This window comes from Rhinolophus sinicus, chromosome 12, assembly GCF_057876585.1.
Source record: "Rhinolophus sinicus isolate RSI-liver-muscle chromosome 12, RSI-T2T, whole genome shotgun sequence".
Taxonomy (NCBI): domain Eukaryota; kingdom Metazoa; phylum Chordata; class Mammalia; order Chiroptera; family Rhinolophidae; genus Rhinolophus; species Rhinolophus sinicus.
Genome location: NC_142512.1, coordinates 12,236,590 through 12,257,739, shown reverse-complemented (window position 1 = coordinate 12,257,739; position 21,150 = coordinate 12,236,590). Strand labels below are relative to the sequence as shown.

The window sequence follows — 21,150 nt, the reverse complement described above, 5'->3', positions numbered from 1 at the left end:
ACTCGGGGCAGAAGTGGGCTGTAGCCATCTGGACCCCCATGATGTACCCATCTTAATGATACCGCCCTGGAGCTGCACAAATGCCTCTCCCTACCTCCCATAACAGGACCCCTTACCTGGGGATCACCGGCGGATTTTCGGACACTCATGTGGGCAGTCTCAGGAGGGTGTGCTGGGGTCCCTGATGCGTGGTATCCATTCACTGTGGGTACAGAAACATTGCTCAGATGCCGTACTGGCCACAGAGGGGCTTCTCTGACTTTCTGCAATTGCTGCCCCTTCTCCCACCTCACTGCCTGGTTCTGAGAGGTCTTGTGCAGCTAGGACCGTCTCTCAGGATCTTACCATGATTTGCGGAGCTGGAAATGGGTTGAGAGCATCTCTCTAATCCCCAGCACCCAATTACTGAACTCTTGAGGGAACGAGTTTCTTTTTGAACCAGAGAAGTAAAGGAGTGTGCATATAGGAGGTCAGGTAATGGCAGTCCAATGACCATCACTGAAAATGCCACATCAGTGATGGTCATGGGTGCTGATCAGGGTCCAATCTCTCTTGCTCTGGAGTCAGGAAGCCCTGCCAGCACCTTCCTGCAAACCCCTGCTGATAAACTTCGCTCTGAGCACCTTTCTACCTTCACCCTTACGGCAGTGTGATGTGGGTGTAACGGAATGAGGACCATGTTTACTGGTTTTCATGACATTTGGCTTTGCCAATTAATAGCCAGGTGATCATATACCATCCTTCTTGAGTGGGTCTCCCCCCAAAAAAGTCAAGCCTCTAAAATTGTACCCCTATGACAGTCACTCATGCTCCCAATGTGACTAACGTGAGCTGGTGGTAGACTTGTTCTCCAAGGGAGGTTGGGGGTAAGGAGCCCTGGTTTGTAGCATTTGCCAATTTCTGTGCCATAAATATTCCCATCATAGATGATGTAAAGCCCCCAACACCACTGCATGCTCCTGACATCACAAATGCACACTGCAGCCCATGCAATCCCAGTTCCCAGAGGTACTGCTGCCTGCTCTCTCACGGGTACAGTAACATGAGCTTAAGGAATGGTTCCCCCTCCGTAAAGCTCAGCTTCTGTGTCTGTAAAATGGGGATAATTCTACCCAGTCTCCAAACCTACTTTGTTAGTATGAAAATCAAATGAGACAATCCTTGCACAAGGGCTCTGTAAGTTATCAAGGACTTAATGAAAAAAGAGGGGAGGGATGGAGAGAGGGAGGGTCACGGTTTCTGTTCCTTAAATCTAGACGCCTTGCACCCCAAGCCTGCATGATCTCTGGACACCAGGAAAGCATGCCTTCCTCATGCTCAGGCTTGGAGGAATCGCCACAACATATATACTGTGCAGATCGAGCTGGAGAAAGATGCACAAGCTGATGGCCAACTCACGGTTCTTGTTGAGAGAGCTCTGCAGTGAGGCAGGAAGCAAAGGGGAGAATGACTGCAAGTCAGTAACACCGACTCATGTGGAGTGGCAAGGGCGGGTGGCAAGCAATGAGTGAGGAAGGCCACCCATGGAGAGCCTTTCTCATGCTGTGGGGTGCCCCCCATCTTCCATTGCTTGCAGTGAAAAGTCCAGGGCCACCTGCAAGCGGGGTCACACTCAGCAGATTCCTGCAGGTAGCTGGGGTGCTCCCTGATCTGCAGGCCTGGCCTGGTGCTCTGGAAGAAGGGTGAGCACAAACACACCAAGACAAGAGAAAACTGGGCACAGAGCTGGCCCCCAGTGCAGTGCCTTGGGAAGCAACAAGAAATAACAAATTAACCCCATGTGGCCAGCCCTGGTCCTGATCTACACTCACGCGCTTCAGGCAGCTGGCCAAATGCTGGTATTATCCATGAGCCCCTCCAGGTAAAGAGAGGGGGCCAGGATTCCAAGGGCTTCAGAGAACGCCATGTCGGGGCGGGGCAGAGACAATCTACTGGTATCAGCATCAGCTATGCCAGCAAGGGCATCAGACTTATGTTAAATATAACTCACAATGAAGGCATAACATTCGAGAAATTTTACATATCAAGCAGCAGAGCACTGAAATAGAAAAAAACATAAATGCCGGGGAATCTAAAAAGAACAGTAGGAAACCTTAATACACTGCTTTCCGTCTACGACTGATGAGTGGACCAAAATGCGGATGTGGAGAACGTTGGTAATTTAATTTAAAAGGCTGATTGGACTAGATGTATGAAACATGATACCCTAACGAACAAAGATAATAATAATATATTTTACCAAGAAGCCATGGAACATTAAAAAAAATTAAAAAAATAAAAGTTGGGCCTATTTAAGCCACAAATAAAGTATCAATAAATTGCAAAGGGCATAAATAACACAAGCCACGTTCTTTGACCAGAAAGCAATAGAAGCAGATATTAATAATAAAAGAACAAATATACAAGATCCCCCCCCCCACTCCCAAATGCTTAGAAATTTAAGAAAATGCTTTCTTAAATAATCTCAGGTCAAAGAGGAATTTTAAACAATAATTACACAATATTTAGAAGATAATGAGGAAGGGCATATCAAAAACAAGTGGGACAAGGTCTGAATTATATTTGGAGAAAAATCTATATATAGCCTTAATTATTTCATTGCCAAAGCCAAGGAGAAATAAAAATGGGTTAAACATTTGATTTAAAAAAATTCAAAAGCCAATAAAATAAACCCAAGGAAAACATGAGAAAGAGATATAAATATGGCAGTAGAAATTAATGACTTAGGAGACAAGATAACATAGCAACCCTGGCTGTTCCTCTTTGTATGGGGTGGTGCGGGGGTGGGAATCACAATTCAAAAAGCACATCAGTTTGCATAATTTGAGAATGAAAGAACACAAATGCTCAGAATTGGGAATTAGAAAGAAAAGATAAGCACAACCAATATAGTACAGATTTTTTTAATGCAATAGCGTATGATTTATAATTCTATGCGAATAAATACAAAACAGGCTCAAATTATCAAAATAGTTTCAAAAGATACTAGAAACACCAAAATGAGGAAAACCTTTACAAAATGACCTCCCTCCAAACGGCACTGGACCCAGATGGTTGTATGGGCAAATTTGTTTAAACTCTCAACAAAGACATACCTAGGCATAAACTGCACCTTAGCATAGAAACATGTGGTTAGTTTCCCAGTATAACAAAGCCAACAATTACCCTAATCCTAAAATCTACCAACAACAACAGAAAACAGAACCACGGTTCAGTTTGACTATGAAAACAACGTATATAATTTCTTACCTGAGCAGGTCTTAGTTTGGAATCAGTCACTACCTTTGAGGGTGTTGGGTCCCTGTAAACGAAGGTTGTCCCCAACTCCTTGACGGCAGAGGCTGCCCTTCTGATCCTGTACTTACTCCCTTCACAGCACCTCAAACGTGCACCCTGAATATATTGCTCTCTTTCTTCTGCTTCCAGCATCCCCCAGGCTCACGGCCCGCCACGCTAACGGCCGCCAGGAACTGTCTAATGCAGGGGCATTTTGCCCCTAATCCAGTCTCTTGTTCTCACTTCAGTTCTGGTTAGCGGTTGCCTAATTACTGCTCATGTCAAAACAATTACTGGGAAAGAAAAAATTATTTTCCATTCAATCATTTTTCCCCACACAGCAGCTTTCCTCTGACACGGTCTTGCTGCATTTCACCCTCACAGTCGCAGGCACATTCAGAGAAGGATCAGTGGAGATCTGAACAGTCACAGCTCACCCACAAGCATTCTTAATTGTCTTTCCCAGTCCTCTGGGCTCCTAGCCTACCAAGGGCTAGATACAAAATGAATGAGGCCAGAAGTGGGTGCTTTTGAGGCCGTCGGCTTCCAGGGGCAAAAAAATAAAATAAAATTGATCAAGGATTACTCATAACTGTAAGGAACATAATTCAGCTTGCGGCAATAAGAAAAAAACGTAAAATGCCAAATCAAGCTGTTTTTAAGATATGAAAAGGGAACAAAAAGTTTCATCTAGTAACTTTAGTAACTTCAGATACAGATAGAAACACACACATGCACACATTTCATTCCTCTTTGTGGGAAGTTACACAGAGAGACAGGGAGAGGGCCCGAGAGATGTGTGACAGGAGGGGACAACATTTGGGTAGAAAGGAGAACAAGGTCTTGAGAGGTCTGGGGGAGAGGGAAGTAGATAAAAATGGGAAAGCACGGGAAGAACTGCCGAGAGAAGGGAAGCAACAAAGAAGAGCCAGCAATTCTGCTGCCCAGAATTCACCCTCCCGGTAGCTCTGCTTCCACTTCCCAGCTCCAATCCCCCATAGAAAGTTCCATCCCCCAAGTTACGCTGTCCAGGTTCCTACTCCCTAAAGAACCCCAAAGAGTAGACATACTCTTTCAAACAAGAAAAGCAGCTCTGGACACGCCCCTCCTGCATCCTTTAGGTTCGGCTCAGTCTCCCGTGTCTCTGGAATAAACACAGGAACTTCTTTCCTGGGAGCCCAGAAGCCTTGTTCCCTCCTCCCTCCCTGCCTAGCTGACCCCTTCCCTGCCCCCACCCCCAAAGCCTTGGAAGTTGCTCTTCCAGCATCACACTCACCTTCTCAGGAGTAAGCAGTGTCTACTCTGGTTTGTTTAGAGGTGCAGTTTTACAGTTATAGCCATCTGGTCTGGAAATACCTATCTGGCCACCTCGTCCTCACTGCGTCCCTTGTTTGTCTAAGATGTAAATTGTATTCCCCCAAATAGAACTCACAATACACCCTCCACGAGAGGATGAATGGTTGAAAACCTGTGGCTTTTCTCCTCGCCATCAAAGGTTAAAGAGGACTTTGTAAGGTCCACCGGGACCACTGTTTCTAAAGGAACATGCAAGCCCCTTCCACCTGGGGGTGCCATGGCCTCCCTTGAAATCAGTGGTAAGGTCAGGCTGAGGGCTGCAGAGCTGCTCTGGGCGTGGCAACTTGCTAATTCTGCAATGACTGAAGGTCCCGCTTTGCTCCTGGCCTGGGAGCGGAGAGCTGTTCAGGGCTTCGTAGTCTGGAAAAGAAGGTGTGATGTGGCTGAGACCCTGGGCTCTGGAGCCCCTTTCCTGGAGGCCTCTCTCAGGAGAAGCACACAGTCTGTCTGCACATACTCCTAGCTGGCTCCACAGGCTCAAAGGCAGGCTCTCCCAGCTCCGCACAGGAACTCTGTCACTTCCCTCCGATCTGGCTTCCCTGAAGCTGCTGGAGGCCTGAGGATGAACCCTCAGTGGGCTCCAGCTCCAAGACGGGGCAAAGCCAGAATCTGAACCCAGGCTTCCTGACAAAACAAGCTCCAACTCCCAGGGACAACAATGACAGATTTCCTCCATCCCTAAGAAAAACACAAGTGTGGGCTCAATGCCTGTCCCAGGCCCAGAAGCTCAGGAAGGCATTCACTCTCCACATCTGCCGAGTCTGGTGAGGTAACCGCTAGGCAGAGGTGGCTCCTTAAATTCTAAAAAATTAAACTTAAATGAAATCTAAATGCAATGTGGCATCCAGGATTGGATTCTAGGACGGAAAAAAAATACTGGAAAAAAGGTGAAATCAAAGAAAATCTAGTTTCATTCATAGTAATGGTCAATATTCATTGCTCAGGTTTGACAAATGTGCCATGGTTATGGTAGGGTGTTAACATTAGGGGAAACTGAGTAAAAGGTATACAAGAACTCTCCGTACTGTCTGTACAATGTTTCTGTAAATGCAAAATTATTTCCCAAAAAGTGACTGAATTAAGTCGAATGAAATTAAATTCAGTTCCTCAGGAACACTGGTCACATGTCCAGTACCCATTGAAGCACTTGAGGCCAGTGGCTACCATATTGGACAGTGCAGACATAGAACATGTCCGTTCTCGTGGAAAGTTCTACTGGACAGCACGGCTCTAGTCGGTCCTTCACTCCACCCAGTGACTCACACGTGAAATGTCCAAAACTTCATTTTCACTCCCATTTTCTATTCCGCTGCCTGTTAGTATCTCTCTCTCTACAAATCATTCCTTCCACACTGCATATTAAACCAGCTCAAAGATGATTTTTAACATTTGCGGCAGTTACTGAATAATGAATGCCTTAGGTATTCTGTTTGGGTTTAAATGTTACTCGCCCAGGAGGCCTGGCATTAAATGTCTCTAGTAAAGCTACCAAATAAACATAACTCTGGTGATGAAGGAAGCCAGCAGGGAATGTCCCGAGCCCAGCACTGACCCTACTAGCACCCAATATTCAAAAAGTGAAATCCAGTGTGTCGGGGGCACTGGGCAAGCTCCCAGATCTCTCCCCAGTGGGTAACCTGGCTGGCTGTGCTTCCAGCACCCAACAAACCTGCACTAAGAAGAAAAAGCCAGCCTTATCCGTGGGTGGCCTTTCAAACCCTCTCCAGAAGCTCACGAAGGTACAACTCACAAGTAAAACCAAACCCCAATGACTTTTTCACTCCCCCACTCCCACAATCCGCCTCCAAGAAGGGGAGGCTGCCTCAGCTTGGCTTGGCTGGGTTACTTTGTGGTTCCCACTGACATTCTTCTTGACCTGATTTTCCATGTTCTCCTTCAGGAGCAACCAAATGGGATGTGTGTGGTCAATAAACGTGGTGGAGTTTCCACACTGCCCTGAACCCCCACCCACCTTGCAGGTAACCACCCCAACACCCATCCCGGCTAATGAGGAGCCGTCTCGACAGAGCCATCAGCTCCCTGGCTGCTTCAAGGCAATATCTTCTCATGAAGACAAGACATCTCTGCCGAGTTTTGCTTTCACCGCTATACTGATCACATTCAGAATGAAATCCCATCACCTTCCTATGCCTTAGGACACCCAGCAGGCTCTGCCAACCATCTCTCCTCCCCCTCATCACCTGCCACTCTCCCTCTTGTCCCCCACCTTCTGGCCACACTGACCTGCTTTCTGTTCTCAAACATCCCAAAGTCACTCCTTCCCCAGTGCCTTTGCACTAGCTCTTCCCTAGCCTGGAATATTTCACCACCACCCCACACACATACCCATCTTCTCATTGCCTTTAAAGGTTGACCTGAACTGTCACTTCCTCACTGAGCTCTTCCCTCCCTGTCTACTCTGTCCCTCTGCCCTATTTTAATTCCTTGCATTGGAAGATACAAGAAAAATCTGACGTATTTCATGTGTGCCTGAATGTAGAAAATCTGACATAGTTCATGTGTGCAACTAGAATGTAGGTTTGTGGGAACAGGGACCACACAGGTCTGGCTTGTGTGTGGCTATATCCCCAGTACTGAGAACAGCATCTGGCATATTTGTGGAATGCAAAGGTTTAAAACTCCATCACTGTTGCTTTGTAAAAACATGAGCCAAACAAAAGGGGCTGAGATCCAGCGCTGAGTGGTCTCCAGAAGAGGAGTCAACCACCCCAGGAGCGTGAGGATGGGGATGGTCATGTTTTAAAGCAACCTCGTGTCCTCACTGAGTCTATTTCTCTCCCCACAATACAATTCTATCTCCTGCAAGTTGCTTGTAAAACTGAATAAGAAAAAAGATGGCAAAACACCTAGTGCTCCCCTGTAGAGAGAGATACCAAAGCCACTATTATTTTATTCTTCAGTGATGGGTTCAGGTTCAGAAACGAGGAAAGATGTCAACGTATCCCAGATCCTGCTCGAGCATCATTGGTGGGTTTTCTTCCCTTGCGCCCCAGAGGATGGATGGACAGATGACGTGTGTTTATGCCCCAGAGGAGAGAGCAGCACGAATCACAACTGCGGAGGAGTAGCCAGACCCTCAATTTATGAATGGACCAAGTGAGGCCTGGCACGGGGAAGCAAGGTACCCGAGGCTCCAGTCTAACGCACGTTGTAATTTCACAAATCTAAGATATCGTTGCCTGTTCGAGACACCCTTATTTTAAGTACCACTGAGAAAGAAAAAAAAAGATGCTTCCAATTAAACTGGGGTACACCAATGACAGGATGCCTCTGATTTCCCAGATATTAAAATGTGGGTAAAAAAATGAAAGGTGGGTCTTAGAAGCAAAGAACTAGAGGTTTGCAGGTTTTACTGCTGCTTCTCCTGTCGATAGGCCATGGTCTGCTACCCGGGGACCCTTGGGCAGTGCTGAACTGATTATCTGAGTCACCCTATAACAGAGCTGCTCAACTGTGGCACTCCTGACATTTGGGGCTGGATAATGCTTTGTGGTAGGGGCTGTGCATTGTAGGACGTTTGCAACATCCCTGGGCTCTACCAACTGCATGCCGGTAGCAGCTCCCTCCGTGGTGACTGCCAAAAATGACAGACATTGCCAAATGGCCCCTTGTAGGCAAAATCAATCACCCCAGAGTTGAGAACCACGGCACTAGGGCGAGAGAAACTTAACAAGTATGCACAGTGGTTCCCTCCTCTCCTTATCCACAGTTTCACTTTCCATCGTTTTAGTTACCTGTGGTGAACTGCGGTGCAAAAATATTAAATGGAAAACTCCAGAAATAAACGATTCATAAGTTTTACATTGCATGCCGTTCTGAGCAGCATGAGGAAACCTCACGCTGTCCCATGCCGGCCCGCGACAGCCCACCCAGGACGTCAATCATCCCCTTTGACCAAGCTGGACACGCTCCCGCCCACTGGCCACTTAGTCATCATCCCTGTTATCAGATGGGCTGTCTCAGTAACTCAGTGCTTGTGCTCAAGTCACCTGTTAGAGTCAATAATGTCACATTCACATCACTTTTATTACAGTATATTATTATACTTGTTCTATTTTATTCTTAGGCTTGTTGTGAATCTGTTACTGTGCCTAATTTATAAATTAAACTGTATCATAGGTATGTACATATGTACAGGAAAAAACAGCATTTATAGGGTTCGCGGTTGTAGGCATCCACTGGGGGTCTTGGAACATAGCCCCCGTGGATGTGGGGGCACTGCTGTATGTATGTATGCTGCAAACAAACGAAAGGGCACAAGCACCAAATTAGGCAGGTGTCTTCCTTTCAGGCCTTCTCTGAGCCTTCACAACGCTGATGTGCACATTGAATCTCCAAAGGGGAGTAGAGTGGGCAGGGTTTCCAACTGTGTTTAACTACAAAGTCCTTTTTGGCAGAGAACCTGATGGGGCTAGGTACCCACAGACTTGGGAAACAGGTTCTCTAGGCCCCTGACATGAGGCAGAGGAGGGAAAGTCAGTGTCCACACATTCGAACGCCTTGGCCACCTTGCCAGTTCTCATCCGTGGATGTGACCCTCCCTACCATCTCCCCACCTTCCTTGCCCCCACTTAAGGCCCTAGCACCCAGTTCAGTGCTGGGCGGAGCGACCTCTTCCTGTGCTTGTCAGGAATCTGTCATGCCTAGGCATCGGGCCTGGGGCTCTGATCCAGATCCTCCCAGCCCTCCTTCTGGGGGACGGCACCCACAAACAGTGGAAGGGACAGAAACTGCCTGGGGATGGTGCCAGGGACAGCAGGCTTTGGAGAGGTGACCCCGCTGACTCAGAGTGTAAACGCCCTGACCAGCTCTGCAGAGCAGGCCATGGCCGTTCATACCCGTCATCCCCACGTGCCCACGTAGCCCCTTCCTCTATCCCTGTCCAGCCCTAGTTCATGGACCACTTGAGTCAGAAAAGACAGCTGAATTACTTTCTAGTGTCTGGCTGGCCTGGAATCAGCCGGGATAGAGGGCCACACCTCACATTATTCACACTGGCATTTCTATAAAACAAACAAAAAATACAACAACAATGACAAAAAAACACAAAAAAAAACAAAACAACAACAAAACAGAAGGCAGTGAGCCCAGAACTGCCTACTGTCATACAACATGTAGGAAAGCTGAATGAGTCCATTTCTGGGGACTTGGTCCAATAATGTAGCACTCACCTCTCCCTAGGAAGTCAAGAGTAAATGCCCCAATTCCCTCCCCATCAAGGGAGTTCCTTTAATTTAAGTAAAAATTTAAGTAAAAAAATCAAAATAGAAATTGAAAAAAGTCAAAAGCCTAGAAGAACTTTCAGTAGGAAAGGCCCACTCATCCCCTCTCCCATGCCTCAGTGGATCCTCCAGAGGTTGGTTTTTCCACCAATTCGGTTTTGAGTTCTTCTGTCTGTTCTGGCGATCTTCATATCCCTAAATCTGTCCTTTGATCATGCTTTGATTTCTTAACGAATCGGTGGTAGAAAATGTCTAAAGACTCCTGCTAATGAAAGCTGGGGCCTGGCCCACTCCTCCAGTGTCCACCCTCCCTTTTCCCTGATCCAGGGTTTAAGAGTCTAGTTATTTTTTATTTTTCATTATTATTATTTTATTATTTTAGCTCTTCCTTTGTTCACCTGGGATGTTCACCTATTAAACCTTTGATGACGTTGTGTTCCATGAAGGTTAAGGAAGTTCCCGGCTCCCCTCCCCTACAGATAAGCTGCTTCTGCCCTCCCCTCCTAAGTGCCTCCCCGCTTCTGTCCAGCTACCAGCACCGGCACATTTTCAAAGCTATTTACATTTCAATTCCAAGCTGTAACCACAACCATCCAGGTTGACAACTAAAGTCGAAAAACAGCAAATGGGGTTTACACACCATATGACTGTGGAGACATTCATGAATTCACTCACCCGTGAGGCCACGCTCTGTTTAGGGACTGAAGATTCAACAAGAGAAAAATAGAGACCAAGCCCCTATCCTCAGGAAGCGTGCAGTTGAACATGAAGAACGACAGCCAACAGGGAGACGTTCCCCAAGGGCAATGAAACAGCACGCTGCTGGAACGCAGAGTCATGGGCAAGGGGCTCTAAATTGAGTGGTCAGGGAAGGCTTCTCGGAGGTGGCATTTAAAACAGGGCTAAACCACAAGAAGTCACAAGCTGTTCTCCCAGTGGTGTGACTCACAACTCACCGTCCTGAGATCTCAGAACCCAATGTCTCCTAAGAGTAACAAACCTCCCACCTATTACCGGAATAGCTACCTTGACCACCTCCCCTTGATTACCTTTGCAGATGGAGAACACATATCCTCACAAGGAATCCTATTTTCTTTCCAGAATGTTCTGTTTGGACGTCGCCCTAGAAAAATCTGCCTCCCTTCCACTTCTCCACCTTGATGCCTTTGGGAACAGTGTGGAGGCATTCTGCCCCTGATTTGGGTCCCTGCAGACAGGTAAGAACTCTGATGCCTCACCTCACCCAGCCAACTCCTTTCTCTAAGCACCAGGGTGGGAGTGAGCGGGAGCCACCAGATTGCTGCAGGCGCTGCCAGGGAGATACCATCCTGCAGGGTAATGGGGCCTCCTACCCCTCCAGAACCCTCCCCGGGTTTCGTCCATAAGATCACCAGCCAGGTGTCAGAACCCAGGATCCAGAGTCTTGGCCTTTGCAACGTAGCCCTTCCCAGTAGCCCCAATGTAGTGAGTGGACAGTACCTGTTGGAGGCAGAGCGCTCCTGAGAAGGCCTGGGCTGGCTGGAATCCCAGGAGAACTGCTGGGACGCTCCCAGGTGGTCTCTGGTCAAAGAAAGAAACAAAATCGTTTTCAGAATTTCATAGGGTAGAACCAAAGAAGGTCATAGGACAGAACTAGATGGTCAGAGCTTAAAACAATAGTCATGGCCGGTCACCTTGCTCCCTAACCCCAGGACTCAGGAGCCTGTGCTCTGCTCCCACACCCTTCCCACCTCCCATGATGACAGATCTTCTCTTTGCCAGGGACCCTTCTTTGAACAGCTGTAGCCTCCTGGTTGGGAGCCACTGAACCGTTCCCCTAGTCCCCCTCCCTCTCTTATCCCCTGAGGCTGCCAGTTCATGCACCCCCTGCAACGCTTCTGTCGCTAGTCCTGGAACCCTAGCTGACAACTGGGCATTTCTCCCCAAATACCACTATCCCTGAAAGCACAGAGGAAGGGGCACTGGCCCGGGGGTCATACAGACATGGTCGCTCCAAAGGACCTCCAAAGGACTTCCAAAGTCCTTCCCGGTTCTACAGTTCTGTGTCTTGTTTGAATTATAATTGCTGCATCTGACTGGCTACCTCTTCTGATGCCCAGCCATGCAGTCCAGCCAGAAATAAACCTAGTACTACAGCTGTATCATTGCCTCCTAAACACTACCTTACCTATTTCACCACCGCGAGCAGAGACTACTCATAAAATTATCTAGTGATGAAAAGAATAATACTTTCTCACTATAAACAACTGGATAACACAGAAAAGCACAAAGAAGAAAAAAACTATCACCCATAATCCCACAACTTGGCACTACCAACGCTTTGGTATCTACATGTTGATTTGTTTTCTAGTCATATATACAACTTTAAAACAAAACAAAATCATACTGTACATTCTTTTCACATTATCGACTTTTGTGAGTAGCTTTCTAAAATCACGAAAAGAGACTGGAGCGTACAGAGGTTGGAGTCTATTAACAACGATGAGTCTAGAAGCAGACGACCTGGGTTTGAATCCCAGCTCTGCCTCTTACCACCAGTGTAAAGTGCAACCTTGGCCAAGCTAATTGTCCTCTCAGTGCCTCAGTTTCCTCCACTGTAAATGAGATCAATAATGACATCCACCCAAGGCAGTCGCTGTATTCAGGCCAAATGCACACATACAAGCTCTTAGCATAAAGTTATTTTTAATGTTAGTCGAATGTATGAGTGTAACATTAATCAAAAAATTATATTACTGAAAATTCAGTTGTTTCAAATATTAAAAATAAAAACAAGCAAAACGCTTTCAATGGCTTCTCTCAATTAGAATACAAGAGAACTGGGTTTTTGCTTCACCTCTGCCTCTAAGTTGCTGGGAAGCCCAGGGCAAGTCACTCTACCTCTCTGATCCTTCCAGTCTTCATCCACAAGGAAGGGGTTGGGCTAACTGGTGTTTAATGCCCTACCACTCCTGCCCTCCAGCTTTGATTGATGGTCTTAAAACCTTAAGACCCACTGTTAAGGTTTAAGGTGCTTGTGGCTCTAGAAGTTAGGTAGTAATATGATCCCTTCATGTCTTAAGGGACAGAAAACAGAACGGAGGGCAAATGAGGGAAGCGGCAGGGAGGATTTGACCAGGAACGAGAGCAGTGGGGTCTTTCATGAGGAACGGGCAGAAGAGCAGGCCCAGTGGCCTCCCCGAGGGAGGAGGGATGTGGCCGGGTGGCACTCAGACACCAAGACTCTGAGAATCTACCAGGAAGACCACTCCTACTCGGAGGCCAAGTGCAGTGGAAAGCATTCCAGGCCTGCTGCACATAAGCTGACCTTTGGAAGTAGCTGACCCTGTATCTTGGCTTTCTTTTAACTCTAAAATGAGGATAAAAATGGTACCTAAATAGAGTTATGTTAGCCTGAAATGGGTTAACCTGTGTAAAGTGTTTAGGATGACATCAGTACACAGTAAGTGCCTTTATCGGCGATAAATAAAACAAACAGATAAGCCAAGCTGGATGAGTAAATATAGTGGAACTTAGATGAGAAAACAGCCTTCATAAGAAGTGAGATAGGCTCCCCCAGGAAGCAGACACGCCACACAGCCTCAGCTGATTTCCAGAGGCCTCTGCCTGCTGGATCGGCTCTACTTGGAGGCCACACTGTCACCCCCACTTGCACAGGGTCCAGCTCAGCTTCTCCTCTCTAACCTGGCCCCTGGTGCTCCTAGGGCACAACCTCCACAACTTCACCAGCTCCTCCGCACGTCCCACCACCCACATCCAATCAGTTCCTGGGGCCTGGGGGCACCCCTCCATCCCATCTCTCACCTCCTCACCTCTTCTCCATCTCACTCCTAAGTGGTCTCCCTGCTTCCTGTCTCTCCCACTTAAAATCAGTCCACACACAGCTAGCGGACTGCTCCCCTGGAGCCCCACTCTCGCTGCAGGCCACGCACTAGCAAAAAACCCTTGCTAGCTTATTTCCAACATGGTGCACAGAAGAAAGTCCAAACTTTGTAGCCCCCGCCCCACCTCCTAGCAAGGCACCCCAGTCTGTCCAGATTGACTTCCTATTGACATCTAGTTAACTCCACTTGCTGGTCTTGGAACATGCCTTTGCTTGGATGTCAGAATTTTGTCCATCAAATCGCAACTAAAACGCCTCTTCCACCATGCAGCCTTCCTAGATTGCTTTTTTCCTTTGCTGTCAAACCCCAAACTCTCTAGAGGGGACACTGTACTACATCACCCAGATGCCCCCAGCTGGAGAGGCTCATCGCGGACTCCTTGGAGTACTGCCCTTGGCCAAAGGAGCTGCGTTGCCCAAGGTTATGCCTGGGGTAGGGGAGTAGGAGGTGCTGCATATCCAAATGGCGGTCAAGACAGAGATGGGGGGGGAAGAAGGGAGATAAAGACCCACCAATCCCCTTGCCTCAAGGTGAACAATTTCAAAGGGCCATCCAGCTGAGAGTTGCCCACTGGGCTGGCTAAGGCCTTTCTTGTAACTGTACTGCAATGTTGCTTCCTTCCCTTCACTGGGGGGCTGCTCCCAAGACCACACCCCCTACTGAACCTCCTGCACGTAAATCTGTCTCAGATTTGTCTGACAGCCTGGCCTAAGAATCCCTGCTCCCCGTCCCACAACATACACATTCCATCCAGCTCCTTCCAGGGAATCAGCACTTTGCCCCACCTCTTAGCACAGATTTTAATCTTGACATCTATCTTATCTTGAGGGCAGAATCTGTGGTTGGCTCCCCCTTTCAAACATAGCACCTCGCTTGAGGACAGACAGGCAAACAGAAGGATGGACACCGATGGCTCAATGTAGATCCCCATCTGACGCGTCCTTCTACTCTCTAGGGATAAACAGACAGTTCCATTCTCCTAGAAGTAGTCAAGTTCCCCCAGAGAACCATCTCCTTTGTGGTGTAGCTTCCACCTCTTTGGTGGCTAATACCACTGACCTTATTTCAAAAGAAGAACCAGCAGCTCTTTCTGTCAGTTCCCAGTTTGCTGGGAACTGGACTTCTAAAACTGCCCTACACTCGCGGGCCTGTGTCACTCATAGGCCTCCCAGAAGCTGCAGTCCCTTTTCCCCATAAGTATTGTATCTCTCTATACAGCCTCCACCAGGGCTCCAGCAGGGACAATGCAGCTTCCTGAAGGATTCATTCCTCCTGTCTCCCAGTCTTGGCCAGCTCTGACCAATCCAAAATACAAAGCCCTGAGAGCCTGGAGCAGGAATGGAGCCAGGCAGGCCAGGCGGACATCTGGAGAGAGCCACCAGGGCTCTGGCTGACTGACCTCACTAGCAGCAGGAAAAATCAACCCAGATGACCATACCACCCAGAGGGAGGAAGAAGCCATTTCCAGGCAGGTCTTTTCCAATAAAAGACTTGCTGATCTATTTATAGTACACCAGGTTCCTTGACCGAGCGAAAGCAAATCTGAAGTGACAGCTTGGAGGTCATGTTACTCTGGATTGAGGTCCTTTTGCATTCTCTGGGGTTCCATCCCTAGAGTTCTACATCATTCCAGGTGACCATGCAGATTCCTAACAGAGTCGCTGCCATGCAGGTTCCAAAGTCTCTGGGGGCGCAGTGAGGTCAGAGTGGAAGAAGTGACAATGCTGTGCTCCCAGAGAGCCTCTGCCCATCCAACGCAATTCATGAGAAACACATTTTTTTCCTAAAGGCAATTCCAGCTTAATTCGGACTTCTGCTGAAACCAGGGAAGCCAAACACACACACATGAACTGATCATGGATCAAACTGTGACGGTACAAGTCAGAAATTTTTATTTCCCCATCAGTGGATTACAGTGGCTGCGCCTGGCAAACTAAATCTTTTAAAGAGAGAGTACACTTTAAGGGTGGAAAGTGATGTAAATCTGGGTTTCAGACCACAGATGTGCCAACTTAATATTAGGTTGGTGCAAAAGCAATTGTGGTTTTTGCAATTATTTTTAACCTTTTAAATTGCAATTACTTTGGCACCAATTTAGTAATAACAACAACAATGGGAATACTAATAATAAAACAGTAAATGAGGCAGGAGTTACTAATTTTAAAGTCACTTCTAGACTTCATTTCCCCCTTGTTAAGACCTAACCCTGCGTGTACTAGAGGTATTGGCCTCCAGTGCGAAAACCACAAGGAGCCCCTGGATGTCGGCCACTGGTGATGGTGATTTGCCCACCAGTAAGTCTCCGCCCCACATATTCCCCTGATCTCCCTGACCCCACCCACCAGTGGACAGCTGCTCTTGATTGGTCCATTTCCTTGGCTGTGTGGTTGCTCTCTGCTGCCCCAGTGGGTATGAGGTGAAATAACCACAGGTACCAGCCCAGGGGGAATTGGGCTTTCCTATCCTGGCTAGAATCTGAGATTCCTGAAGTCTCCTCTTTGCCTCTCTTCCTTTTCCTTGTCTGGTGGTGGCCCCAAATGTGGCTTCTCTCTTGGCAGCTATTTTCCTCACCAACAGGGTCTGCTACTCTGCTCAGGTTTCCCTAAGCAGACAGATGGCAGGCAGCCCTGCTGCGCCTTCTTCCGCCACTGTCCTTCCTCCCCTGGAAGCTGGATTGCCACCAGGCTGCCCTGTTCTGCTTGGCCATGTCCTTTACCCCCACCAGGAAGGCAAGTCCCAGGAGAATCACAGCAGTCCCCATGCCCCAGGCCAGGAGTGGGGCCGGCCCCATCAGAATGCAAGCTGCAGCGAGCCGTGGGAGCCCATCAGCATCTGGGGGTCCTTCTCAGCTCTCCCTTGGGACACTGAGCAGAAGAGGCTCTGGTCCCCTCCTACATACCAGTGTTTCCTCAGCCCCTGGCTTTGCAGTCACCTTCCAGTTAGGGGTCTCTGGCTAGAGGACATCCCAAACCCCTTCTCAAAATTAAATGAAATTGGGCCTCTAACCATGGACTCTCAGCAGAAGAGGAACTACTCTGAACAGCCATTTGGGCCTGGCCCAGCCCAAGTCCCCCGACATTGGGTGTCACCTTCAGTGGCCACAAAATATCTATGAAATGGGTGCTATCGTTTCTAATTTTTGATGGGAGAAACCGAAGCATCAGTGAGAAACAGTAGAGCTGAAGCTCAGTCTGATAGCAAAGACCAGCACGCGCCGGCCACACCTCTGAGCTCTGCTGGGGCTCTGCAGCCAAACTGTGCTGTTTTAACCTATATGCCACTCTCGATTTGAGGACCACCTTCAAAATTAACATTATTATAGTAATTTAACATAATATTTATTTTAATGCTAGAAATAGAATCTAAACTATGATAGATATTTAATACATTAAATTATTAATTATAGTATTAATATATTATTTTTTATATTGTTATTTATTAATTATTATTATATTTGAAGGCCTAGTCTATGTCTGGCACTGTCCTGGGCACCGAGGATACTGCACGGACTTTGACAGGTTAAACTCCCTCTGCCTCCTTCAGCCTACATTCCAGTAGTAGTAGTCACCATGCTATTCTATTTTTGAAAATCAATATAGAAAATTTTTGATGGATGAAAATTTCAAGTTTTTCTAATGGGACTGGTGGGAGGAAATCATGGCAGGAGATAAATAATAAGTCAAACATATCAGGTTAGATAGTGGTATGCACAAAAGAGAATAAAGCAGGGAAGGGGGATAAAAAGCATTGTCAGAAAGGGGTGTAATTTTGGTCAGGCGGCTAAGGAAGGCCTCACTGAGAAAGGCACGTTTATTATTAAGTATCTATTGCTGCCATCACGAATGACCCCAAACTTAGCAGCTTATATCAACAAGCATTTCTGATCACGTGGGCGGAGTGAGTCGGGATCTAGGAGCGGCTGAGCGGGGGGGTTGTGGCTCAGGCACCCTATGAGGCCGCAGTCAGTATATTATCTATCGCATCACCTGAGGGTTTGACTCGGCTGGAGAAGCCACTTACTTCTAAGATGGTATATCCACATGGATGCTGGCAGGAGCCAAAGTTCCTTGTCACACGGCCGCTCACACCGTGGCAGCTAACTTCCCCCAGAAGGAATGAGATGAGAGGGCAGAAGCCATGTCTTTTATTATATAACCTAGCCTCAGAAGGGACACTCCACCATGACTGCCAGATTCAGCTGGTCACACAGCCCAGTCCTGGCAGAAAGTGCGAGGGACTCATAAGAACGTGTGTGACGGCAGTGGGGGGAGCAAGCCATGCATGTATCTGAGGGAAGAGAATTCCAAGCACAAAGGCAGTGAGGTGGGCACGTGTCTTTTATCTTCAAACAGAAGCCAGGAGGGCGGCATGGCTGAAGAGGATATAGGCAGAAGCAGAAAAGGTCAGAGGTATCAGGGACCAGACTGAATTATCCAGGGCAGCGGTTCCCAAAGTGGAGTCCCCAGGCCAGCAGCCTCAGCTTCACATGGAAACTTGTTAGACATACACGTTCCCGGCCCTACCCAATTCCTGAATCAGAAGCTCTACGGGTGGACCCCGTGATCTGTAACAACCAGCCCTGCAGATGTTCTGGTGCACACCCAGCTTTGAGAATCAAAACTCTATAGAGTCTTAAAGATCATGGTAAGGACTCTGGCTTTTATTTTGCATGTAGGCACAGCCATTGCAGAGCTCTAAGCAGAGAAGTGACATGATCCAATGGCTGCTATTGTGCCAGGACCTGCCTCCGAGCAGGCTTCCTGAACTAAGCTACCACATGCCCTCAGCACATCTGGTGCCCTAGATGTGTCACTTGTGAATATTGCCTCTTCCCGTCCGGCCTGTCACTCCTCCAGAGGTCAGATAAGGTTGCTCTTCCCTAAGTCCTTCCAGAAAGAGCAGCAGGAGCTACCGAGTGTGCCATGAGTGGCACAGGGACCATCCAGGTGTCTTTGCAGTTGGCACAGGAAACACGACCTCCACCAAGAGCTGAGACGCTGTGGGATCTGGGGGTGTCTCACGCAGGTAGGGTCGGGGCCAGGGGTACACAGGCACCCACCTCCCACCCCCAACTCTGGAGCCATAGTCCTCCAAGCTGGTTGAAGATCCTGTGGGCACGGATATAATTCCTGAATGATCTAGTGACACAAGGAAGAATAGCTCGGCTGAAGACATTCTTGCTGGTGAGGCTTCACCCAGATTCCCCTACTGTGGGGGCTTCCACACTGCTCTAAACCCAGCTCCGAATGCTACACGCAGGGGCAGCCTTCAAGATGGGCTTAAATTGAGTCGCGCTGCCCTAACTTCACAGCACTACAGCATCACCTGCAGGGCTGATGAAAGCAGATCACAGGGCCCCAGTCCCAGAGTTTCTGATTCAGGAGGTCTAGGGAGGGCATTTCTAACAAGTTTCCAGGGGGTGGCGATGCCGTCTCCCGGGCACCAAATACAGCAGGCACTTAGTAAGCAATGATGAATGAAGACTCGGCGCAAAGCAACTGTTAGAACTCAGTTTGATTGCACGGCCAATGGCTGGCTGATTTGAAAAATGAGTGTGTGAATGTGTGTGGGTGTAGATAAAAAGACAGAAATGGATGGAAAGACAGAGAAGGGCCAGGGAGAGCAGGCAGAGACCCGGTACCCCTCACATAGCATGAATTACAAGTGTGCTTCCCATAGCATGAATAACAAATCAAGCAAGCAACCCAATCTAAAAAGAGCGAAGACCACACATGGGCGGTTCACAAGAAAAATGATTACAAATGACCAATAAATAAAAGCTGCTCAGTCTCGCTCAAAATTGGAGAAGCACAAACTAAGACGACACCAAGACACTGTTTTTTTACCCATTGGATATATAACATCTTTCAAGACTGATAATGCCTAGTTTGCAAAGCTGAAAAGCAGTCTGGGAATGTCTCTGAAAGGCAGTGTGAAGATAGCTATTAACATCCCCAATGCACATTCCCCTTGACCGAACGACAGTTCTAGGTGTACAATGACATAAGTATAAAGACATGTTTCGGAGTATTTTTTGTTAGAGGGAAAAAATACTCTGGAGAAACACCATGAATGCCCACCAATGAGGGACTGATTATGCTGTGTTAGCAGGATAGCATTCTGTGCAGCTGTTGCAGTGAATGAGGTACATCTGGGAGTGTCATGCACAGCATTCCCAAAGCACACTGCCACGTGACCAGTGTACAAAGGCTCTCAGGTGCATTTAAAGACCACACAAGAATGTGATGCTGGTTAATTCTTAAAAATGAAACCAAAGCAGAAAGACTCTATTTTTATGGTGCATCCCATTTCAATGGTTTACCAAGAACATGAGAACTTCCCATGAAAGAGAGACAAAACTGTACAGTGCTGGTGCAGGAATAAAGAGAAAAATCGACAGAAAAAGAAAACCAAGAAACAAACCCCGGCAGACTGGTTTAGTATAAAGAGGCACTTTTCAGGGTGATGGTGAAAAGCTGATCAGTCAGTAAGTGCTGTTAGAAAGATAGATCTATTTCTCACATATTTTCCGAAATTAAATGCTATCTGAATTAAAATTAAGGGAGGGGAAATAAAAAAAAAAAACGGTCCATGAATGTTAGAAGCAATATTACCTTCTTTTGCTGGCAAAGGCCTTTTTAAAGCGTAACCTCAAAAGGCAGAAATCGGGGCTGGCCCGGTGGTTCACGTGGTTAGAGTTCCATGCTCCTAACTCCGAAGGCTGATGGTTCGATTCCCACATGGGCCAGTGCGCTCTCAACCACAAGGTTGCCAGTTCAATTCCTCAACTCCCGCAAAGGATGGCGGGCTCTGCTCCCTGCAACTAAGACTGAACACGGCACCTTGAGCTGAGCTGCCGCTGAGCTCCCAGATGGCTCAGTTGGTTGGAGCGCGTCCTCTCAACCACAAGGTTGCCAGTTCGACTCCCTCAAGGGATGGAGGGCTGTGCCCCCTTGCAATTAACAATGGCAACTTGACCTGGAGCTGAGCTGCGCCCTCCACAACTAAGACTGAAAGGACAACAACTTGAAGCTGAACGGCACCCTCCACAACTAAGATTGAAAGGACAACAACTTGACTTGGAAAAAAGTCCTGGAAGTACACACTGTTCCCCAATAAAGTCCTGTTTGCTTCCCCCCGCCAAAAAAAGGGCAGAAATCATAGAAGGTAAAGATTGGCTAAACTCTCTAGAAAAATAGAGTTTAGAAAAATCACACTCAGAATTATAAAACATCATTAAACAAGTACAGTCACCTGCTATACATGATAAAGGCTCTTCTCTAGGAACTGTCCAAACCCCAGAGCACTTCCTGTGCAGACCCCGATCACAGGGGAGTGCCTGCTGGGCCACTGAGAGTATCGTACACAACATGTCTTGGGGGGGTCAGGGG

At 47.7% G+C, this 21,150-nt stretch overlaps 1 protein-coding gene across 12 annotated transcripts in view; it reads right to left on the bottom strand.

Annotated features, from left to right (window-relative positions):
- GAS7 (growth arrest specific 7) overlaps positions 1-21,150 on the bottom strand; it is a 210,282-nt gene that overhangs the window by 48,106 nt on the left and 141,026 nt on the right. For 6 of the 12 annotated variants that reach the window (XM_019755228.3, XM_074320748.2, XM_074320744.2 and 3 more), the window contains exons 3-5: positions 11,355-11,435; positions 1,399-1,417; positions 117-202 (exon numbers count right to left, since the gene is read on the bottom strand). In XM_019755228.3, coding sequence (XP_019610787.1) covers positions 117-202; positions 1,399-1,417; positions 11,355-11,435 — 186 coding nt within the window. The remainder of the gene's footprint in view (positions 1-116; positions 203-1,398; positions 1,418-11,354; positions 11,436-21,150) is intronic. The other 6 variants (XM_019755227.3, XM_019755230.3, XM_074320746.2 and 3 more) reach the window with 1 other exon arrangement.